At 43.7% G+C, this 21429-nt stretch overlaps 4 protein-coding genes across 7 annotated transcripts in view; 2 read left to right on the top strand and 2 right to left on the bottom strand.

Annotated features, from left to right (window-relative positions):
• LOC106574861 (kelch-like protein 23) overlaps nt 1-5158 on the bottom strand; it is a 7428-nt gene extending 2270 nt beyond the window's left edge. The window contains exons 1-4 of the mRNA XM_014150978.2: nt 4906-5158; nt 4075-4390; nt 471-677; nt 1-293 (exon numbers count right to left, since the gene is read on the bottom strand). The exon at nt 1-293 is cut by the window's left edge and continues 449 nt beyond it. Coding sequence (XP_014006453.2) covers nt 1-293; nt 471-677; nt 4075-4390; nt 4906-4916 — 827 coding nt within the window. The 5' untranslated portion in view covers nt 4917-5158. The remainder of the gene's footprint in view (nt 294-470; nt 678-4074; nt 4391-4905) is intronic.
• On the bottom strand, nt 4615-18983 carry LOC106574863 (pyridoxal phosphate phosphatase PHOSPHO2). Of its 3 annotated transcripts, none has more exons than XM_045698343.1 (2): nt 18708-18983; nt 4615-6534 (listed from the first exon to the last, which is right to left on the bottom strand). In XM_045698343.1, exon 2 carries the CDS (start codon nt 6517-6519, stop codon nt 5788-5790), a length of 732 nt encoding a protein of 243 aa, XP_045554299.1. In that variant the 5' UTR covers nt 6520-6534; nt 18708-18983; the 3' UTR covers nt 4615-5787. The 3 variants fall into 3 exon arrangements, with proteins under 3 accessions (XP_045554299.1, XP_014006456.1, XP_014006457.1); XM_014150981.2 differs by lacking the exon at nt 18708-18983 and adding an exon at nt 8686-8929; XM_014150982.2 differs by lacking the exon at nt 18708-18983 and adding an exon at nt 8686-8883 and having other exon boundaries at nt 4615-6531.
• On the top strand, nt 10158-17238 carry LOC106574862 (synapse-associated protein 1). 2 transcript variants are annotated; one of them, XM_014150980.2, is made up of 9 exons: nt 10158-10495; nt 10674-10792; nt 10955-11021; nt 15115-15188; nt 15347-15486; nt 15746-15897; nt 16067-16128; nt 16276-16426; nt 16648-17238. In XM_014150980.2, exons 1-9 carry the CDS (start codon nt 10288-10290, stop codon nt 16773-16775), a joined length of 1101 nt encoding a protein of 366 aa, XP_014006455.1. In that variant the 5' UTR covers nt 10158-10287; the 3' UTR covers nt 16776-17238. The 2 variants fall into 2 exon arrangements, with proteins under 2 accessions (XP_014006455.1, XP_014006454.1); XM_014150979.2 differs by having other exon boundaries at nt 10162-10495; nt 16273-16426.
• The window catches only part of LOC106574797 (gamma-taxilin), an 18286-nt gene continuing 15646 nt past the window's right edge, over nt 18790-21429 (top strand). Inside the window, exons 1-4 of the mRNA XM_045698335.1 lie at nt 18790-19054; nt 19218-19309; nt 19677-19847; nt 20304-20498. Coding sequence (XP_045554291.1) covers nt 18799-19054; nt 19218-19309; nt 19677-19847; nt 20304-20498 — 714 coding nt within the window. The 5' untranslated portion in view covers nt 18790-18798. The remainder of the gene's footprint in view (nt 19055-19217; nt 19310-19676; nt 19848-20303; nt 20499-21429) is intronic.

Here is a 21429-nt window from a genome sequence, read left to right as displayed (position 1 = left end):
AAAGCAGTCTTCAGAGCCTGGACAAATAGAGAGTGGATGTCTTCAGCGGCAGTCTCCAGACACTCTCTATGAAGCTCCAAGCCAGTCCTGAGGTACTCTTCCTTCAGGTCTAAGTGGGCGGAGTGAAGAAGCTCCTGGAAGTGTCCCCTGCGGGCAAGAGTATCGTGGGCCAGCCACCTCACCACCCCCTCCACCAGCACCGCCTCTTTCAACACCTCCGCCAGGTTCTCCTCCTGCAGGAGGCTCCTCACCTTCTCCACCTCCAGCTCCTGGAACTCCTCCTCTCTCACCACCTGAGAAAACGACACTCTCAAATCACTAAAGACATTTAATAAACCCATCTATTGATTTAGTAGAATACATATCTGCTGAGTTTTTATATATATATTGAATTACATCATATTTGTTGTGTGTTTCTGTATATGTACCACGATGTAGGTATAATCCAAAACCTAAACCTAAACCTATACCTCGTGGAAGCGGCAGAGCAGCACCCTGCGTGCCTCCTTCTCCAGGGACAGACACACATGGAGCTGGGAAAAACTGAGCATGCCCAGACAGTTGTCGACGTCGAGGAAACGAATCAGGAAGTTCTCACAGGCCGTTTTCACGGCTCCGAACTGCAGCAGATCTGCAGCCTCCAGCAGAGACTCTACATTCCACTGGGTAATGGAGACCTGGGAGGGAGAGAGTTTAGAGTTGCGTCCCAAAAAGCACCCTATTCTGCACTACTTTTGACCAGCGCCAGTAGGGCCCATATTGCACTGTATGGGAATTGGTTGCCATTTGGGACACAGGAAATAACATACACTATACAGTTGAAGTCAGAAGTTTACATACACTGAGGTTGGAGTCGTTAAAACTCGTTTTTCAACCACTCCACAAATTTCTTGTTAACAAACTATAGTTTTGGCAAGTCGGTTACGACATCTACTTTGTGCATGACACAAGTCATTTTCCAACAATTGTTTACAAACAGACTTTTTCACTTATAATTCACTGTATCACAATTCCAGTGGGTCAGAAGTGTACATACACTATGTTGACTGTGCCTTTGAACAGCTTGGAAAATGCCATAAAATTATGTCATGGCTTTAGAAGGTTCTGATAGGCTAATTGACATAATTTGAGTCAATTGGAGTTGTACCTGTGGATGTATTTCAAGGCCTACCTTCAAACTCAGTGCCTCTTTGCTTGACATCATGGGAAAATCAAAATAAATCAGCCAAGACCTCAGAAAAACATTGGAGACCTCCACATGTCTGGTTCATCTTTGGGAGCAATTTCCAAACGCCTGAAGGTACCACGTTCATCTGTACAAACAATAGTACGCAAGTATAAACACCATAGGACCACGCAGCCGTCATATCGCTCAGGAAGGTGACGCGTTCTGTCTTCTTGAGATGAACGTACTTTGGTGTGAAAAGTGCAAATCAATCCCAGAACAACAGCAAAGGACCTTGTAAAGATGCTGGAGGAAACAGGTGCAAAAGTATCGATATCCACAGTAAAACGAGGCCTATATTGACATAACCTGAAAGGCCGCTCAGCAAAGAAGAAGCCATTGCTCCAAAACCGCCATAAAAAAAGCCAGACTACTAACTGCACATGGGGACAAAGATCGTACTTTTTGGAGAAATGTCCTCTGGTCTGAGCAAACAAAAATAGAACTGTTTGGCCATAATGACCTTCGTTATGTTTGGAGGAAAAAGGGGGAAGCTTGCAAAATTATGTGAATATATTGAAGCAACATCTCAAGACCTCAGTCAGGAAGTTAAAGTTTGGTCGCAAATGGGTCTTCCAAATGGACAATGACACAAAGCATACTTCCAAAGTTGTGGCAAAATGGCTTAAGGACAACAAAGTCAAGGTATTGGAGTGGCCATCACAAAGCCCTGACCTCAATTCTATAGAAAATTTGTGGGCAGAACTGAAAAAGTGTGTGCAAGCAAGGAGGCCTACAAACCTGACTCAGTTACACCAGCTCTGTCAGGAGGAATGGGCCATAATTCACCCAACTTATTGTGGGAAGTTTGTGGAAGGCTACCCGAAACGTTTGACCCAAGTTAAACAATTTAAAGGCAATGCTACCAAATACTAATTGAGTGTATGTAAACTTCTGACCCACTGGGAATGTGATGAAAGAAATAAAAGCTGAAATAAATCATTCTCTCTACTATTATTCTGACATTTCACATTCTTAAAATAAAGTGGTGATCCTAACTGACCTAAGACAGGGCATTTTTACAAGGATCAAATGTCAGGAATTGTGAACAACTGAGTTTAAATGTATTTGGCTAAGGTGTATGTAAATTTCTGACTTCAACTGTACATAGAAAGTATGTGAACACCCCTTCAAATTAGTGGATTCGGCTATTTCAGCCACAACCGTTGCTGACGGGTGTAGAAAATCGAGCACACCGCCATGCAATCTCCATGGACAATCATTGGCAGTAGAATGGCCTTACTGAAGTGCTCAGTGACTTTCAACATGGCACCGTCATAGGATGCCACCTTTCCAACAAGTCAGTTTGTCAAATTTCTTCCCCGGTCAACTGTAAGTGCTGTTATTATGAAGTGTAAACGTCTAGGAGCAACAACGGCTCAGCCGGGAAGTGGTAGGCCATACAAGCTCACAGAATGGGACCGGCGAGTCCTGAACATCGTAAAGATTGTCTGTCCTCGGTTGCAACACTCTGCCTCTGAAACTGGCTCTGAAAGCAACGTCAGCAGAAGAACTGTTCGTCAGGAGCTTCATGAAATGGGTTTCCATGGTCGAGCAGCCGTACACAAGCCTAAGATCCCCATGCGCAAGGCCAAGCGTCGGCTAGAGTGGCGTAAAGCTCGCCACCATTGGACTCTGGATCATTGGAAACGCGTTTTCTGGAGTGATGAATCACACTTCACCACCTGGCAGTCCAATGGACGAATCTGGGTTTGGCGGATGCCAAGAGAACGCCAACTGCCCCAATGCACAGTGCCAGCTGTTTGGTGGAGCAGGAATAATGGTCTGGGGCTGTTTTTCATGGTTCGGGCTAGGCACCTTAGTTCCAGTGACGGGAAATCTTAACGCTACAGCATACAATGACATTCTAGATGATTATGTGCTACCAAGTTTTTTGGCAACAGTTTTGGGGAAGGCCCTTTTCTGTTTCATTATGACAATGCCCCCATGCACAAAGCAAGGTCCATACAGAAATGGTTTGTCGAGGTAAATGTGGAAAAACTTGACTGGCCTGCACAGAGCCCTGACCTCAACCCCATCGAACACCTTTGGGATGAATTGGAACGCCGACTGCGAACCAGGCCTAACCGCCCAACATCCGTGCCCAACCTCACTAATGCAAAGGGGGGACCAACTCCATGAGATGTTGGATGAGCGGGTGTCCACATACTTTTGATCATCTAGGGTATTATGTAGCCCTTTGCTGCAGTCAATGACCAAACGTGTCCTCTTTGGCCTCGTGGGTGGAATGTTATTCATATGTTTCATCATTTCATCATTGATAAAGATTATTCCTTTTTTTTAACAGACGAAAATCTCGTGTTTCTATGTCAAACAGTTTTGTTAAATTTCAGTCTTCTGTAATGTATATAAAGTATAATATTGGGATGCAAAATCAAAATGTAATACATTTCAACTCTATATCTGACTTGGTACAGGTGTCTTCTTATGTTAAACCCATAACCATGTGTGTGAGGTGGATACTTTTGATACAAAGTAGATTTGTTTAAGACTACCAAGAAACACTCTGTATGCCCCTGGTTTAGCCCACTGCAGTAAAAAGTTATATGTGAACATCTCAATATTAAAGCATGCTACAAAACATGCTACAAAGTAAAAACAACATTGAAGATAACTAAATGAGTTTTGAGACACCATAAGCAATCATAGATGATTTTGCCTTTTGGTAGGCTGTCATTATAAATAAGAATTTGTTCTTAACTGACTTGCCTAGATAAATAAAGGTTAAATATAAATTTAAAAAAAGACATACAAATGTTTAATATTACACTACTACATTCATATAATGGACACAGTCACTCATAAATGGTCTCAGAGGTGTAGCCTACCTTGGAGGTGTATACATAGTCCACCAGAGTCGTCAGCACCTCCACATCTACCCCAGGTAGTCTGATGACACTGTGGGACCTCTCTCTCATATCTGCTGTGAACATGGCTCTGAAGTAGGAACTACGGGAGCATAGAGCCACTTTATGGCAGTGGAAGACCTCCCCTGTAGAGCACTGTAGAGCTATGTCAGTGAACAAGCCTTCTGTGTAGTATTCTCTGAGGGCTTCTAGAACCTCCGTGGGATGGGTTAGGTCACAGAAATCATAGGTGTAGAAGGACTCCGGCGACTCCTGTCCCTTAGATGACATTGTGTTCCTGAAACACGAGACATTAAATATCTTAATGTACCCTTTAAAAATGTATGCCATTGACTTGGCACATCCATGCATTATACATTAGTAATACAGGACATATGACGTTGGACTTCCCTGTCCCTTTACACATCTGGTTATACTGACGTTAAGACACGCTATGGTCTGTAGAATGGAAACCGCAATGGGAATTAGTTTCAACATGACATTTAAATGAATGAAGCTTGATAGAATCAAATTGGGTTTATTGCTAAAACATAAAACATTGCATAATGAACATTGTGCAATACTGTAAGCAGCAACACCTTGCAAAAAACATTAACTGAGCACAGATAGTAAACATACATGGATTTACAATGGATCCAGGGAGTATCTGATCATGTCATCTATTAGTCTTATTTAAACACAATGCAATGCATTCACATAGGCCTACATACACTTGACAGAATACCATTCAATCTAAATAGTCCCGAGTGAAGATCCTTAACACAGCTCACTGAACAATAGCCACACATATACCTGCTCGACATGGTTTACTATCCTGTTGTTAAAGCATTCTGTGTTTGGAGCGAGTCAAAAGGCATCACACGCCATCTGTTGTAGATCCTTATTTATACGCAATTCCCTTGTAAACCAACCAATCTAATAAACCCCGGACAGTCCTTTAGAAAAAAACGGACATTCCGCTATTTGGTTTCGTTATCTATTTAGGTTGACGCGGCAGGCGCTCAGCTGATGTGACACAGCGTCTCCGCCGCAGAAAATCTTACCAGCCGCAAATAGCAGCATTCGACCAATCACATTCACCGCGCCTCGTCCTACTATCAGCGTCTTGACAAAACAAGGGACAGACAGAGGGGTATCTTGGGAGGCAGGGAGACGGTGTCACGGTCTACGAAACCGCACCGCTGAAGCAGAAACCGTCAATTTATATAATAACACTCAGAATAGAGCCTAGTAGAGACAACAAATAATTGCACTGGTAATACACTGGACTGTTAATACACTGGACTGGTAATACATTTTTCACATAGATAGTGCCCTAGTAAAAAGTGATGCCAATGTATTTTATTGACTGTACATCCTAGAATATATATTTCATTCTAAACAGTTATAACATGTAATTTACAGGTGTGATTGGTTTTTTCCTTTTCTGTCTAGTGGGTTCTGTATCTCTCTACATTTGCTAAAGACAAAAACAAGCACAAAGATGTACATTCATTTGCATCTGAACCTGAGAGAGTGATGTGATACAATCCCACAGATTTAAAATATGATCTTCAAAAACGTTTCAAACCAGGACAAAGACACAATCACAATCCTTCCCTCCCAAGCATTTGGTACAGTTTTTATCATTGCAAGTACACTTATTTTAGTATGAGACAGAGCTGTACCCTATCCCTACAGAGGAACACATGCTTTCAGTTCCATCAGGATCTCTCTTCCGCTTGTCCATCCTATGACTCTTGGGTTCGATGAACCCTCTCCTTGTTGTGCACTCTGCTTAGAGAGCAGCCTCTCCAAGGTGTAACCCTTTCTAGGAAACACCACATCTCCTTCCCTTAGACTGTTGGAAGGGCAAAGGTCGTTCCCTCCGTCCCCTACATAGAAAGTTCTCTGATAGTCTACCCCTCCCTTCAACTGCCCTGCTAGGAAATCAGCCAGCACTTTCCTCTTACACAGATTGACAGGGCACTGGCTACACTGGTGAGAATGGTAGCATTCTATCTCCATGTATCCACGCTTGTCAAACGTAGCCGGGTTGGTGAAGACTTGGTCAACCGCGGCTTGAACCCCAGCCACTTGCAGTATCCAGTCGATGAACACTGTGTTTGAATCTGAGATAATGATGCAGTCAATGTCGTTCTTGTTACTCACAATGAACGTCAACAGTTCAATCATTCCATCTGTAAACGGTATTGTCTCCATCACACTTCGGATTGTATCTGGGCTGATGTCCTGATCTCCTATATAGGACATGACTCTGCCCATGTACTCTGTCCAGCGTCCCTTCTGGTAGGAGTTCTTGACCAGGTCTGGCAGGCATTGGTCCGGGATACACTGAATGACCCAGGTGTCACTGTTGTCATCCACCAAGGTGTGGTCGAAGTCAAACACCAGCAGAGTCTTCATGATGATTCTCCTCTGCTGCAAAACAGTGTTGGAATAGGTTTGTTAGAAGAGTCATGGACAGGCAGCCAGACACAGAGAGAGAGAGAGAGAGAGAGAGAGAGAGAGAGAGAGAGACGAGAGAGGGGTGAGAGGGGGAGAGAGAGAGAGCTAGGAGAGACACGGACAGGCAGCCAGACACAGAGAGAGAGAGAGAGAGGGAGAGAGAGAGAGAGAGAGAGAGAGAGAGAGAGAGAGAGAGAGAGAGAGAGAGAGAGAGGAGAGAGAGAGAGAGAGAGAGAGCGAGCAGAGAGAGAGAGAGAGAGAGAGAGAGAGAGAGAGAGAGAGAGAGAGAGAGAGAGAGAGACAGAGAGAGAGAGAGAGAGAGAGAGAGAGAGAGAGAGAGGAGAGAGAGAGAGAGAGAGAGAGAGAGAGAGAGAGAGAGAGGATGAGAGAAGGAGAGGGAGGGGGATAGAGAGGGAGAGAGTGAGAGAGAGAGAGAGAGAGAGAGAGAGAGAGAGGGGTGAGAGGGGGAGAGACAGAGCTAGGAGAGACAGGGACAGGCAGCCAGACACAGAGAGAGAGAGAGAGAGAGAGAGAGAGAGAGAGAGAGAGAGAGAGAGAGAGAGAGAGAGAGAGAGAGAGAGGAGAGAGGGGATAGAGAGGGAGAGAGAGAGAGAGAGAGAGAGAGAGAGAGAGAGAGAGAGAGAGAGAGAGAGAGGATGAGAGAAGGAGAGGGAGGGGGATAGAGAGGGAGAGAGTGAGAGAGAGAGAGAGGATGAGAGAAGGAGAGGGAGGGGGACAGAGAGGGAGAGAGTGAGAGAGAGAGAGAGAGAGAGAGAGAGAGAGAGGGGTGAGAGGGGGAGAGACAGAGCTAGGAGAGACAGGGACAGGCAGCCAGACACAGAGAGAGAGAGAGAGAAGGGTGAGAGGGGGAGAGACAGAGCTAGGAGAGACAGGGAGAGGCAGCCAGACACAGAGAGAGAGAGAGAGAGAGAGAGAGAGAGAGAGAGAGAGAGAGGGGTGAGAGGGGGAGAGACAGAGCTAGGAGAGACAGGGAGAGGCAGCCAGACACAGAGAGAGAGAGAGAGAGAGAGAGAGAGAGAGAGAGGGGTGAGAGGGGGAGAGACAGAGCTAGGAGAGACAGGGAGAGGCAGCCAGACACAGAGAGAGAGAGGGGTGAGAGGGGGAGAGAGGGGTGAGAGGGGGAGAGACAGAGCTAGGAGAGACAGGGAGAGGCAGTGGTGTAAAGTACTTTAGTAAAACACTTTAAAGTACTACTTAAGTCATTTTTTGGGGTATCTGTACTTTACTTTACTATTTATAATTTTGGCAACATTTACATTTACTTCACCACATTCCTAAAGAAAATAATGTACTTTTTACTCCATACATTTTGCCTGACACCCAAAAGTACTCGTTACATTTTGACAGGAAATGGTCCAATTCACACACTTATCAAGAGAACATCCCTGGTCATTCCTACTGCCTCTGATCTGGTGGACTCACTAAATAATATATATATATTTTTAACGGTGTTGTCTGCTTTGCTTAGTATTTTTTTTTAACCTTTATTTAACTAGGCAAGTCAGTTAAGAACAAATTCTTATTTTCAATGACGGCCTAGGAACAGTGGGTTAACTGCCTTGTTCAGGGGCAGAACGACAGATTTTTACCTTGTCAGCTCGGGGATTCGATCTTCCAACCTTTCGGTTATAAGGAATAAGGAATTTGAAATGATTTATACTTTTAATAGTTAAGGATATTTTAGAAATTCCATTTACTTTTGATACTTAAGTATATTTTAAACCAAATAGTTTTAGACCTTTACTCAAGTGGTATTTTACTGGGTGACTTTCACTTTTAATTGAGTAATTTTCTATTAAGGTATCTTTACTTTTACTAAAGTATGACAATTGAGTACTTTTTCCACCACTGGGGAGGGGGCAGGCAGACAGACACTGAACAGGAAGTGAAAAAGGCTAGTGACCAAGCAGTATCTATCTATCTAGCTACTGAATGACTAAGAGTGTTCTTTGGACTGACTGCTGACTAGCTAGGAACTGGCTAGCTAACAGTCAATCTATTACACACCAAGTACAGTAGCTAGCTCATTTTACATCGTTCTAAACAGTACACTGCTTGTCAAATAATCTATTTATTAATGTGTGTATTCACTTAGGATCTTACCCCACACTGTTGTTACACCGTTTACACAAATGTAAATTTAGATGCGTGACATCGCCGGTTGGATCTTAAACACACACTTGAGACATGCCGCGTTCGAAACAACTGGGAACTGGGAACCATTGAGCCACAGAACAATGAGACAAATATTCCTCCGGATGTATAAATGTGAAGCATCCGCTTGGCGTTTCCTCTCACTACCAATTTGGTAGTGAGAGGAAGCCCAGTGGCCAGCAGTGGGAGAAGATGGTACTCGATGGATTTTGGCCGAGATTCTGCACATTTTCTCATCGACTAAACATTTGATCTCAATACAGTTTTCTGTTCCCAAAACTAGAATCTGTTACGAACAGAGTGGACTAAGTTTAGTAGACTTTACCCTTTGCCAAAGTTTTTAAAATCGCGTTGTTTAGAAGGAGTGCGAAGGCGAATTGAGTTATTGCAGAAGTGCACTTGACAGAGTAGGCGTTCCTTAATGGTAATAATAGAATGTCTCTATCTCGTGCTTGGCTCTGCCTACCACCTTGCTTGTTCTGCCCACTAGAGTCATTTGTTCCCGTTTGAAACGACAGGCTGTGGTCTATATTGGTTTAATTATAAAGACGATTTTATTGAGCCGCTCGGACCTCGGAAATCTCCGACTTCCGGAGCGTTCAAGCAGAGACACTTTTGAGGAGATGGAAAACCGTATGAACGCCCAATGTGTTTCTTTGCCCATGCGTCGTCAATGTGCCGCGTGGTGCATTATGGGACAAGGAGAGTTCTCCTTCAAAGAGTGAATGGGAGTTAATTGGGCGCTAGCTCAAAAACCCAACATTAGCAGGAATTTCGTCAAAAAGAAGTACAACACGCAACTATTTTCCAAGACGTGAGATAATTAACTTGTTCTCTGTAAAATCATATAGCTTTGGAATCATGATATTACGTACTTTTGAGGAAAATAGGTACGTTTCTCGACTAATACCCTGACGATTAGCCCAGCAACCGTGTGACGCAGAATGACAACTTGACCGCGATTGGTTGACAGTCTATTCATTGACCAATGGAATTCCTATCTCCTCCTTTCTTTAATATCTCTGGTTCAAGACAACCGCGAGCTCCAGAACAAATCAAGCCCCGACCTAAAGATCACTGACTTCATGATTTGACATCGTTTTTTCTGAGTTCCCAGTTTTGTTGAAAGCACCAATACTTCCTCATTTGTTTCGTATCACTGTCTAACTAACCAATAAAAAGGGACATCACTGTCACCTGTTGGTGTGGAATGAGAAGTAGTGAATAAAATACAACAAAATAAAAAAGTGGGACAGCTTGGATAGTTCTCTGGCAAAGCGGTCAATTTTGTTTCTTCTTAAATAACACACTGTTGTTCGAATCCCACATTAGATCTGATAGCATCTCTCGTTTTGTAACAACATCACTAACATTTCCCAGATGTAACAGCAGGCGGCAGTAATGCGCTCGTTTTGTATTTATTGTGAAAAAAAGAACAAGAATAGCACTGCTTCCTGGTGACGTAAACACAGAACCATGAAGGTACAATTCTAAGCACTTAGTTTACAATCGATTTTCTATCATAGCTACACCCGAAAGACATCGGCGAAAATGTTCAAAGGATGGGGAACGTGGCTGGGTATAGAGAACACCTCGACGACAGAGGAGAGCGAAGTGGCTGACGTTGCTGTGGAGGAGAAAATTGTTCAAGACCAAAATGAAGTAAACAAACAACACGAACCTCCAGCAACAGAAGAACTGGGGCAGGAGGAGGGAGACACCGTCCAACTCATCTCTCAGCAAGCTAAAGGATTCGGTGGTAAGGAAGATTATAGATGGTTTTCATTTATATTCTTGTGAAAAGTGATTAACAGACTAATAATGATTATGTAGGCCTAAGAGACAACAATACATTGTCATTCAAGTTTTGGCAGGCAAACAATGCCATCTGAAGCTGAGAAAGTGATCCAGATTTTATATCCCTGTTACATATACAGGCTTAATATTCAACTTTGCCAGCAATGCCACCAAGAAGATCTCCAACTCTGTGGCAGAGACAGCACACACCATCAAGAAGAGTGTGGAAGAAGGGAACATAGATGGAATTTTTGACAAGGTGCATGGCATGCTCCACTTTCCTGAATTCTGTTTGACAAGGAGGATGTTTTAGTGTAGGTTGCTATATAACACCCTCTCTGGTGTTAGCTCAAAACCTCTGATTTCTTGAAGCTTTGAGGTTTCTCTTGTAACATCACATGCCTGTGTTTCTGTTTTCCAGACTATTTTGGGGGACTTCAAAAAAGAACAGGACAAATTTGTCCAAGAAAAGAAAGCTAAGAAATCAGGTCAGTGTGGAGACATAACATCATACCCACTAGAGATTAGCTTACCTTCCACTCCTTGTACTCTGTGTCCTCAAATCAACATTTGTCACGTGCACAGCAAGGTTATTATTGTTTAGTGTTTTTATATTAGTTTCTATTTCTATTCATTTTCAGATTTTTATTTGACATTCGGTTTAGTTTAAGTTTTCAGATCCACTTGTTACGTTTTTATTTGGTTCATGTTTTATGTTTTCATATTATTTAGTTTTAGTGTTAGGGACAGACAGTAGCCAATGCATGGGAGGCTAGTAGCCTTTTTATGTGTTGTATAGTTGTTTTGATTTTTGAGGATGTCACTTCCTGCCACTGGGGGGGCAGTAATAGGTTTAAAGGAAGACTCAGCGAGATGACGTAGATCAGTGGTTCCCAAACTTTTTATAGTCCCGTACCCCTTCAAACATTCAACCTCCAGCTGCGTACCCCCTCTAGCACCAGGGTCAGTGAACTCTCAAATATTGTTTTTTGCCATCATTGTAAGCCTGCTACACACACACTATATGATACATTTATTAAACATAAGAATGGGTGTGAGTGAGTTTTTGTCACAACCCGACTCGTGGGAAGTGACAAAGAGCTCTTATAGGACCAGGGCACAAATAATAATATAATAATAATAATCAATAATTTTGCTCTTTATTTAACCATCTTACATATAAAACCTTATTTGTTCATCGAAATTGTGAGTAACTCACCACAGGTTAATGAGAAGGGTGTGCTTTAAAGGATGCACATAACTCTGCAATGTTGGGTTGTATTGGAGAGAGCCTTAGTTTTTAACCATTTTCAACACAGTCTGTGCCAGTATTTAGTTTTCATGCTAGTGAGGGCCAAGAATCCACTCTCACATAGGTACGTGGTTGCAAAGGGCATAACAGCACAATTTGCCAAGGCAGGATACTCTGAGCGCAGCCCAATCCAGAAATCTGGCAGTGGCTTCTGATTAAATTACATTTTCACAGAACCGCTTGTTACAATTTCGATGAGGCTCTTGTTCAGATATGGGTAAGTGGACTGGAGGCAGGACATGAAAGGGATAACGAATCCAGTTGTTTGTGTCATCTGTTTTGGGAAAGTACCTGTGTAATTGCGCACCCAGCTCACTCAGGTGCTTCGCTATATGACATTTTACATTGTCCCGTAAGCTTGAGTTCATTTGCACACAAACAAATCATACAATGATGGAAAGACCTGTGTGTTGTCCTTGTTAATGCACACAGAGAAGAGCTCCAACTTCTTAATCATAGCCTCAATTTTGTCCCGCACATTGAATATAGTTGCAGAGAGTTCCCTGTAATCCTAGATTCAGATAATTCAGGTGAGAAAAAACATCACCCAGATAGGCCAGTCGTGTGAGAAACTCGTCATCATGCAAGCGGTCAGACAAGTGAAAATGATGGTCAGTAAAGAAAACTCTAAGCTCGTCTCTCAATTAAAAAAATGTGTCAATACTTTGCCCCTTGATAACTAGCGCACTTCTGTATGTTGTAAAAGCGTTGCATGGTCTGAAAAGCGCTGCCCATATCATTGCATATTGCAGAAAATACACGAGAGTTCAGGGGCCTTGCTTTAACAAAGTTAACCATTTTCACTGTAGTGTCCAAAACATCTTTCAAGCTGTCAGGCATTCCCTTGGCAGAAAGAGCCTCTTGGTGGATGCTGCAGTGTACCCAAGTGGTGTCGGGAGTAACTGCTTGCACGTGCGTTACCACTCAACTATGTCTCCCTGTCATGGCTTTTGCGCCATCAGTACAGATACCAACACATCTTGACCACCAAAGTCCATTTGATGTCACAAAGCTATGCAGTACTTTACAAATATCCTCTCCTGTTGTCCTGGTTTCCAGTGGTTTGCAGAAGAGGATGTCTTCCTTAATTGACCCCCCATAAACGTAACAGACATATACCAGGAGCTGTGCCAGGCCGCCACGTCTGTTGACTCATCCTGCTGTAGTGCATAGAATTCACTGGCTTGTATGCAAAGCAGTAATTGTTTCAAAACATCTCCTGCCATGGCACTGATGCGTGAAACAGTGTTGTTTGATGAAGACATTGTCTGTATAGTTTTTTTTGGCCTTTTCCCCCAGCAGCAGGAAGAATTAAGTCCTCCACAATAGTACGCCTGTCCTTGCCTGTCCTAGCCACTCGGTAGCTCACCATATAAGACGCTTCTAGCCCCTTCTTATTAATGATATCTGTTGCTTTTATACATGTCTTACTACTCACAAGTCGTCTTAATTCTCGCTCAAAAAAACACCCGCGGCTTATTTTTCAAATTGGCATGTTTTGTTTCTAAATGTCTGCGCAAGAGTGAAGGTTTCATTGAGTTGTGAGATAGTACTTTTGCACATATAACACACTGTGGCTGAGGAAAGGCACTGCTCCCAATATAAGTGAACCCCAAATCAATGTAGTTATTATCATATTTGCGTCTCTTCGATGGTCCAACGACCCTGTCTGTTCGGTGCTTTCCCGGGTAAGGGGCCAAGTAGCTCTTCAGCTGCATCAGATTCACAACTGTCAGTGTCCATGCCAGCTGGTCTAACAACATGTAGAATTACTGATGCTAGCATTGGATGTGCTCGTGGAAGCAGAACAACTTGTGTAGTACTGCTGGTAGTGTGTCTATGGACGCGGGCATTACCTTTTTTAACCATTTATCAATTTTCGAGCAAACGGAATGAGCAGCAGCTACATACGGAGGTTAGTGGAATTCCTACGAGAGAGTAACGGTTAATGTGATAGGATGTTAATTATTTGACATTGTTGTTATTTTGCTGAACACTAGATGGTTTAATTTTATTTTGGGCAGTGAAACGAGGCTACTCGGGCGAGAAAAACTTCACCCATATGTATAGCCCCGTTGGAAAAGATAAATTCACTGTTTAAATGTGTTCAATTCACTGTTCAATTCAACAAAAAATGTTGTTTTTTTTCAAATGTGAACCACGTTTTTATTTGGTGTAGCCCGTTTGGGAATGCCTGACGTAGATCATATGTGTCCAACTCATCACATGGAGGGCCGAGTGTCTGCGGGGTTTCGCTCCTCTCTTGTACTTGATTGATGAATTATGGTCACTGAATTAGTAAGAAACTCCCCTCACCTGGTTGTCTAGGTCTTAATTGAAAGGAAAAACTAAAAGCCTGCAGACACTAGGCCCTCCATGGAATGAGTTTGTCACTCCTGACGTAGATGCACAAAGTAAACAGTAGTAGTGGGTCAATTTCCGCAACAACCAGGAGAGTTGAAACGAGGTTAAAAGTCTGCTGTTTTGGTCCCGTAGCTACCGTGTTGTAGCGGTGTGAAGCGCAGATACTCTGGGAGACGGTGTGAGAGCAGTCTTGCGTCGTGCTCATTTCAGTGGCCGCGTTAGAGCGGATCACTTTTGTTAGTCATTTTGGGGGGGAATTATCCGACTAGCGCCGACATGCCTTATTGTTGGAAAACCACATTAGTGTCTGACTTTTGGCTGTCGCAGATGCACCTACCCCGACTTCACTCCTCGACTTGCGTCTACAGTAATTTGCTTTAGCCTTACCACTCAGTATGGCTACAGCCATTTAAAGTATCATTTCACTATAGCTTTAGTTTTTCTAACGGGTTGGCTAATTATTTTATTTCAGTTTACTAAATAGTTTTCATGATTCGTTTTGGTTAACTATAAGCACGGGACACAACAGGTGTAAACAGTCAAGCTCTTTCTCAACAATGCCTATTCAATATCAAGGTAAAGAAATAGAAAATGGACAAATCCAGAATAGATTCTTAAAAAAAAAAGAGAGAGAACAGAACAGATGCTAAGTCAGGTCAGGTAACACAATAAATAAAACCCACGGGAGAATGTACTCTACAGGCCAGTACCAGCACCATATCAATGTGCAGGGATACTGGTGATAAATGACAGAGTAGAATGTTAGTCTGGTTGCCAGTCTGGTTGCCAGTCTGTTTAGCTATCTTCAGATGATATACCAGTAAACATGATCATAATTATCCATACATACATACATGCATCCATCCATGGTGGAATTAAAGTGGTTTGTTCTTGTTCCCTTCCAGACGCAGCTGTACCACCATGGGTTGGCTACAGTGAGGAGGAGACCATTCAGCAACAGATCCTGGCTTTGTCTGCTGTTAGTAGCATTTCTAACATTGTCTGTCCACATAGTGCACTTAGAGTTTGTGATTTGATTCCATCCAATTGGATCTCATCACTGTCAGAGTGCATTGTGTTGATTGTACCTTTTCAATTTGATTTAAATTCAACAACTTTATTGATCTGTTATTCCAGGACAGGAGGAACTTCCTGAGAGACCCACCAGCTGGAGTTCAGTTCCAGTTCGACTCTGAGCAGATGTATCCTATCGCCATGGTGATGCTGCAGGAAGATGAGCTACTGAACAGGATGCGCTTCGACCTGGTCCCCAAACAGTCAGCAGACAGCCATTACAAATCTAATGCATTACAAATCCATTACTGCACTTCAACCCAGAGTTATTTACAGATGGAGATTGCAGGCATAAAGTTGGCCTGTTGGCTAATGTTGGTTGATGCCAGTCCTGTCCATTGATAAGCCTCTTAGAACCAGCCAGATTGCTGCGTTCAAATGAAAAAGAATGGTGAGCTATCGCTCAATCAGGCTTAAGTATATGTGTATGTTACTTATATATTCAATGCTCTGTATGTTTAGAGTGAAGGAGGATGTGTTCTGGAGGAACTACTTCTACCGTGTGTCCCTGATAAAGCAGTCGGCCCAGCTCACTGCCCTGGCAGCACAGCAGCAGGCTGTAGACAACAGAGAGGAGCAGAAGACCATCAGCCCGGAGGGTGTCAGCCTCACAGGTACTCTATTCTGTTCTATGGTTGGTCGGAATTCAGTTTGTGTGATCCTGACAAGTCCTTAACTAAAAACATTGCATTGGTGTTATGGGCAAAGCAGAGCAATTGGTGAACTACTGTCAAGCAACAGTTTATAGCCTAACTTCTGTTTCATGTTGTTGTTATCATGCAGAAAATACCATCAGACCAAAAACACCTCCAGTATCCATTAGTGACATTCCCAAGAGTGGAGAGGTGAGTCAATGTTTTGTTTTTCTGAAGAAAAGTCAGTCCCTTTGAATAATTCTGTACATGTCTATATATAGACCACTAAAATACTGTGTAAATATCAAGTCAAATGTATGAAATGGTCTGGATTCTCTTTTAATGTTGTTAAAGCAGGAGGAAGAGGAGAATGAGATCTCCACCAGCCCTGGGGTCTCCGAGTTTGTGAGCGATGCCTTTGACTCCTGTAACATCAACCATGAAGACCTGAGGAAGGAGATGGAACAGCTGGTGCTGGACAAGAAGGAGGACGCTGCAACTCCAGAGGGTCAGTTCTAGAACTATTAGATCATATCTAGAGTAACAAACAACCAGCAAGAACTCCAGAGTTCTATTGGTTGATTTCACTGGAACCTGGAAAGGGCTTGGATTTAATATAATGGCTCAGGTGGTAGAGCTGGATGTTGAATTAGAGGAGAGTGAATGACATGTTTAGCTCTTTTCTCTTCAGTCTGTAGCATTGTTCTCATAATGCTGTTATTTGTTCAGAGGAGACAGCGGACTGGGAGAAGGAACTCCAGGCAGAGTTACAGGAGTATGAGGTAGTGACGGAGGCAGACAACAAAGATGACAACTGGGATAAAGAGATCGAGAAGATGCTTCAGTCGGACGAGTAGAATGATGACCGACCCATCTTGCTTCAGTCTAGTATCTCTGATATGAGAGAGAGCACCATGAAGGATCAGAAACCATGACAGTGTCTAGTCTAGACCATAGAAATAGAATGGTATAGAAATGAAGGGAACCGCTGCATACAAACCATAAACTGTTTGTTTCAGCACACTAGAATGGGTACATCTATGGGGTATATTCTGATCTGGAGGTGGTCAGGTGTTGAAATACTGTATAATATACATGTTCTGTCCGTACAGTTTAGTGGCTGGCTGACATTTTAGCTGTGAATGTTTATGGGCGAGGAGGCAACTGACATATTGCATATTGTTATTTTTTTCTCTTTTCTGCTCTTTTCTTTTTCTGGAATTCCTTCACAGTTGGGATGTGTACATCTATCCAAATAATACTTGTTTCTGTGCTTCTCAAATCCTGTTCAGTTTTTCCCTAATAAATATACTTCTTTCCCATTGTCTAAATGTCTTTCCTTGATGGAAAAATACAGACAGATTGTAATATCTAAAGGGCTGTATAGGGAAGGGTTTTGTTTTGGTCTTGTTTATGCAACATGACAATAGGGTCAAGCAGCCCCTCCCCGTCATTATAAATTGCGTCACATCATAGCGACGCACTCCGATGCCAGAGACAGGGTCGATTTAAACAGTAAAAACAAACAGGTACAGTGTGGTACTTTTACGCCCTTTTCTGGGTTTCACTGACCCTACATAAATGATGTCTGTATTTCTAAATGATTGTAACATGTTACAGTCAAACAAAAGAGAACGCCAAGTGTTAACACGTTTTATTTACTAAGGAAGTCCATAGCATAGTTTGCCAGTGACAGGTTGTTAGCATAGCATAAGTTAGCACAGTGTGGACTCACGCACCTGCCAAACCCAAACAGTTTGCTAATTATCGCTTGGTGGTATTTGCTTTCTATACTACGTTCAATAATCCATACATCAATCAATACTTGATAGTAACACTTTAGTCCACAATTTTTGTAGAGTTGAATGTCAACGTTGGATTTGTACTCAGCTAACAAGCTAACCTAAAGCTAGCTCGTGTCAACGCTAGCTAGCCTAGCATACCAAAGGTTACTGTGACTAACGTTATAGCTATGCTAACTATATTATTTAGATATGTGGCTCGCTAGCTACATCCATTAGCTTTAGCGTAGCCGATACTTGGCGCAATGTTTTACTTTCAGTATAGCTATTATCTAGGTAGTTAAAGTCACTTGAAATTGTTTGGAGGTTATTAGCTAACACATTGGCTAGCTAGTGCCTGCTAATAATATATCAAAACTAGCCAACGTTAGGTAGCTAGTTTTATTGCCACTACTGTGTGGCAAGTTTACTTGTTTGGGTGTCTAAATTGATTGAACTAACGTACGAGTGTAACTGCAACAGCGGTGTTTAAGCTACATCCTTCACTTGTGGTCAGTCGGATAATTATTTTATCTTCGGTGTCCGGGTTATCTAGATAGTTAACTAAATCAAGGGAATTGAGGAGTTCCTGTGCTGATTTATATGGCGAGTCCTTCTGTTGGTGCTGTTAGTTGAGGATTACCACGTGCTAGACCTATCTTCTTAAAGGATTCCATCCCTTCTTGATTGTTGAGGGAACTGTGGTCCAGTGTTTCATTAATATATTAATAACTATAGTTACTGCCAATGCTACCTAGTTATTAGAATGATCTGAACTTAGTGACCCTTGGTCAGATCAGAGTTAAAGGTGAGGACCTGTCTTGCCTTGCTAGAGTCCAGACCATAGACTAAAACGGAGGACAGCATGTGGTTGCTAACTTGCTGTCTCATTACTGTCAATGTTTACAAGTGTTGTTGAGGCTATTGAAATACGTTACACACCACTGACAAGATCAGTGAATGATCATGAACCGCTTCTGTTAACGAATTGAATCAATGCTTACTCACATGGTCAGGTGTACTCAAATAGTCAGGTGGATACGACCACAGCTATTTCACCGAGTTAACTTTTCCTCTTTTCCAGTTTGGGACCAATATCATGGAGGCCACAGGGTTCTGTGGAATGGAGGTGGCGACTCGGGGGCTAGTGGGGGGATCTGGTAGCAGCTCCCCTCCAGAGCTGGACAGCCCAGGTAGCCAGGAACACCTGGGGATGTTTGAGCTGGTCAGTAGCTGCTGCAGTGAGGAGGTGAGAGGGGAGACTCCAGGGAGAGAGGACTGCCCCCTGGACCCCAACAATGCTGAGCTGGACCCAGGCGGTGGTGGTGGCAAGATCAAGGACCAAAAGGGATTGGGTAGGTTAACACAAGACTGTCGTTTCCTGTCTAAAGCGTGTGAGGTAATATATGGAAACCACTGCATGCTGTCATGGTGATTTTAGCCAAGTTATTGAGAATGTCCCTTCCTCTTCAACCATGACAAGTGGCTGATCTCTTCACTTGTGTTGTTTTGTAACAGGAAAAGAGGTTCTCCTACTGATGCAAGCCCTGACCACACTAGCCTCCCCAGAGGAGAAGCTGGCCGCTTTGTGCAAGAAGTATGCTGATTCGGTAAGAGCTGGAAGCCTCCACATGTCTATGCTGCTTTAAGGGATTATTTTCATGTAAGACTTAACAGTATTTCATAAATTGCAGTGGGCCACTGCTAGTTGATCAGCTAACATGTTCATCCCTGTTTGTTTTGAGTTTGTATGCCCCGGGTTGTATTTATTAGGGCACACCGTAGCAAAACTATTTTGCAACGGAAAGCAAAACGAGAATTTCTAATTACACCAATTCAGTTAGTTTTCTTCCATTTCATGCCTAATGAACACTAACCAGGTCTCATTTGCATCCCTGTTCAAATGGTGTTTTGAGTACTACTATGCCTTTGTGTCCTGTGACAGCTTGATTGATTGATTGATTGATTGATTGACAGCTGGAGGAGAGCCGCAGTATGCAGAAGCAGGTGAAGGTGCTGCAGAAGAAGCAGTCCCAGATGGTCAAAGAGAAGATCCACCTGCAGAGTGAACACAGCAAAGCCATCCTGGCACGCAGCAAGCTGGAGAGCCTCTGTAGGGAACTGCAGAGACACAATAAGACCCTCAAGGTAGGTAGTGAGGAGAGTCTGTCACACAGCAAGTCAGTTAGTGGCTACTGTAAGCCTGTGTACTCATTGAACTACATATAGAATCATAGGATCTCTATGCTTGTATCAAATCACATTTTATACATCACATGCTCTGAATACAACTGGTGTAGACTTTACAGTGAAATGCTTGCTTACGGACCTTTCCCAACGATGCAGAGTTGCAAAACTAAAATGGTAACTAACACGAGGATATAATAGAATCCACAAGAATGGAGCTACATACAGGGAGTACCAGTACCTTTCAGGGTTGGGTTCGATTTGGGTTTAAATTCAGTCAATTCCGGAAGTGTGAACTCTTCATAGAAAATATTTTTTATTCATGAATTACATTTCAATAGAATTCATGAATTGAAAACAGAATTGTCCCTGTTACCATTTTTTTGCGAATTGAACGTTTTGCGTACCTCATGTCAGGATGACAACACGCAACGGTCCAGAGAGTATGAGGAGCGTCGGAAGGAGGCCACCCTTCACTTCCAGATGACGCTGAACCAGATCGAGGTACAGATGGAGCAGCACAACACCCACAACTCCAAGCTGCGCCAGGAGAACATGGAGCTGGCCCAGAAACTCAAGAAGCTCATCAAACAGTACGAGCTCAGGGAGGAGGTAGGAGGACGAGATGTTTACCTCTTTCTACCCTCTGTCTTTGTCTTCACATGCACACACTCTGTCTATTCCTCCCGTTCTCTGTCTCCCCCACCCTCTATCTCTCTCTACCCCACCACCCTCTATCTCTCTCTCTATCCCCCACCCTCTATCTCTCTCTGCCCCACCACCCTCTATCTCTCTCTGTCCCCCCCACCCTCTATCTCTCTCTGTCCCCCCCCACCCTCTATCTCTCTCGCTCTACCCCACCACCCTCTATCTCTCTCTCTACCCCCCCACCCTCTATCTCTCTCTCTACCCCACCACCCTCTATCTCTCTCTCTCTGTCCCCCCCACCCTCTATCTCTCTCTCTACCCCACCACCCTCTATCTCTCTCTCTGTCCCCCCCACCCTCTATCTCTCTCTGTCCCCCCCACCCTCTATCTCTCTCTGTCCCCCCCACCCTCTATCTCTCTCTGTCCCCCCCACCCTCTATCTCTCTCGGTCCCCCCCACCCTCTATCTATCTCTCTCGGTCCCCCCCACCCTCTATCTCTCTCTCTCTGTCCCCCCCCACCCTCTATCTCTCTCTCTCTGCCCCCCCACCCTCTATCTCTCTCTCTCCCCCACCACCCTCTATCTCTCTCTCTACCCCACCACCCTCTATCTCTCTCTCTACCCCACCACCCTCTATCTCTCTCTCTACCCCACCACCCTCTATCTCTCTCTCTACCCCACCACCCTCTATCTCTCTCTGTCCCCCCCACCCTCTATCTCTCTCTGTCCCCCCCACCCTCTATCTCTCTCTCTGTCCCCCCCACCCTCTATCTCTCTCTGTACCCCACCACCCTCTATCTCTCTCTGTCCCCCCCACCCTCTATCTCTCTCTGTCCCCCCCACCCTCTATCTCTCTCTGTCCCCCCCACCCTCTATCTCTCTCTGTCCCCCCCAC

Source organism: Salmo salar, chromosome ssa16 (genome assembly GCF_905237065.1).
Source record: "Salmo salar chromosome ssa16, Ssal_v3.1, whole genome shotgun sequence".
In the NCBI taxonomy this organism is placed as follows: Eukaryota; Metazoa; Chordata; class Actinopteri; order Salmoniformes; family Salmonidae; genus Salmo; species Salmo salar.
This window is presented reverse-complemented; position numbering and strand designations above follow the sequence as displayed.

Coding starts and splice junctions, on each gene's coding strand:
- LOC106574863 (XM_045698343.1), bottom strand. CDS start 6,519: ATGAAGACTCTGCTGGTGTTTGACTTCGACCACACCTTGGTGGATGAC.
- LOC106574862 (XM_014150979.2), top strand. CDS start 10,288: ATGTTCAAAGGATGGGGAACGTGGCTGGGTATAGAGAACACCTCGACG. Junction 10,496..10,673: donor GCAAGCTAAAGGATTCGGTG/GTAAGGAAGATT, acceptor TTACATATACAG/GCTTAATATTCAACTTTGCC. Junction 15,487..15,745: donor TTCGACCTGGTCCCCAAACA/GTCAGCAGACAG, acceptor CTGTATGTTTAG/AGTGAAGGAGGATGTGTTCT.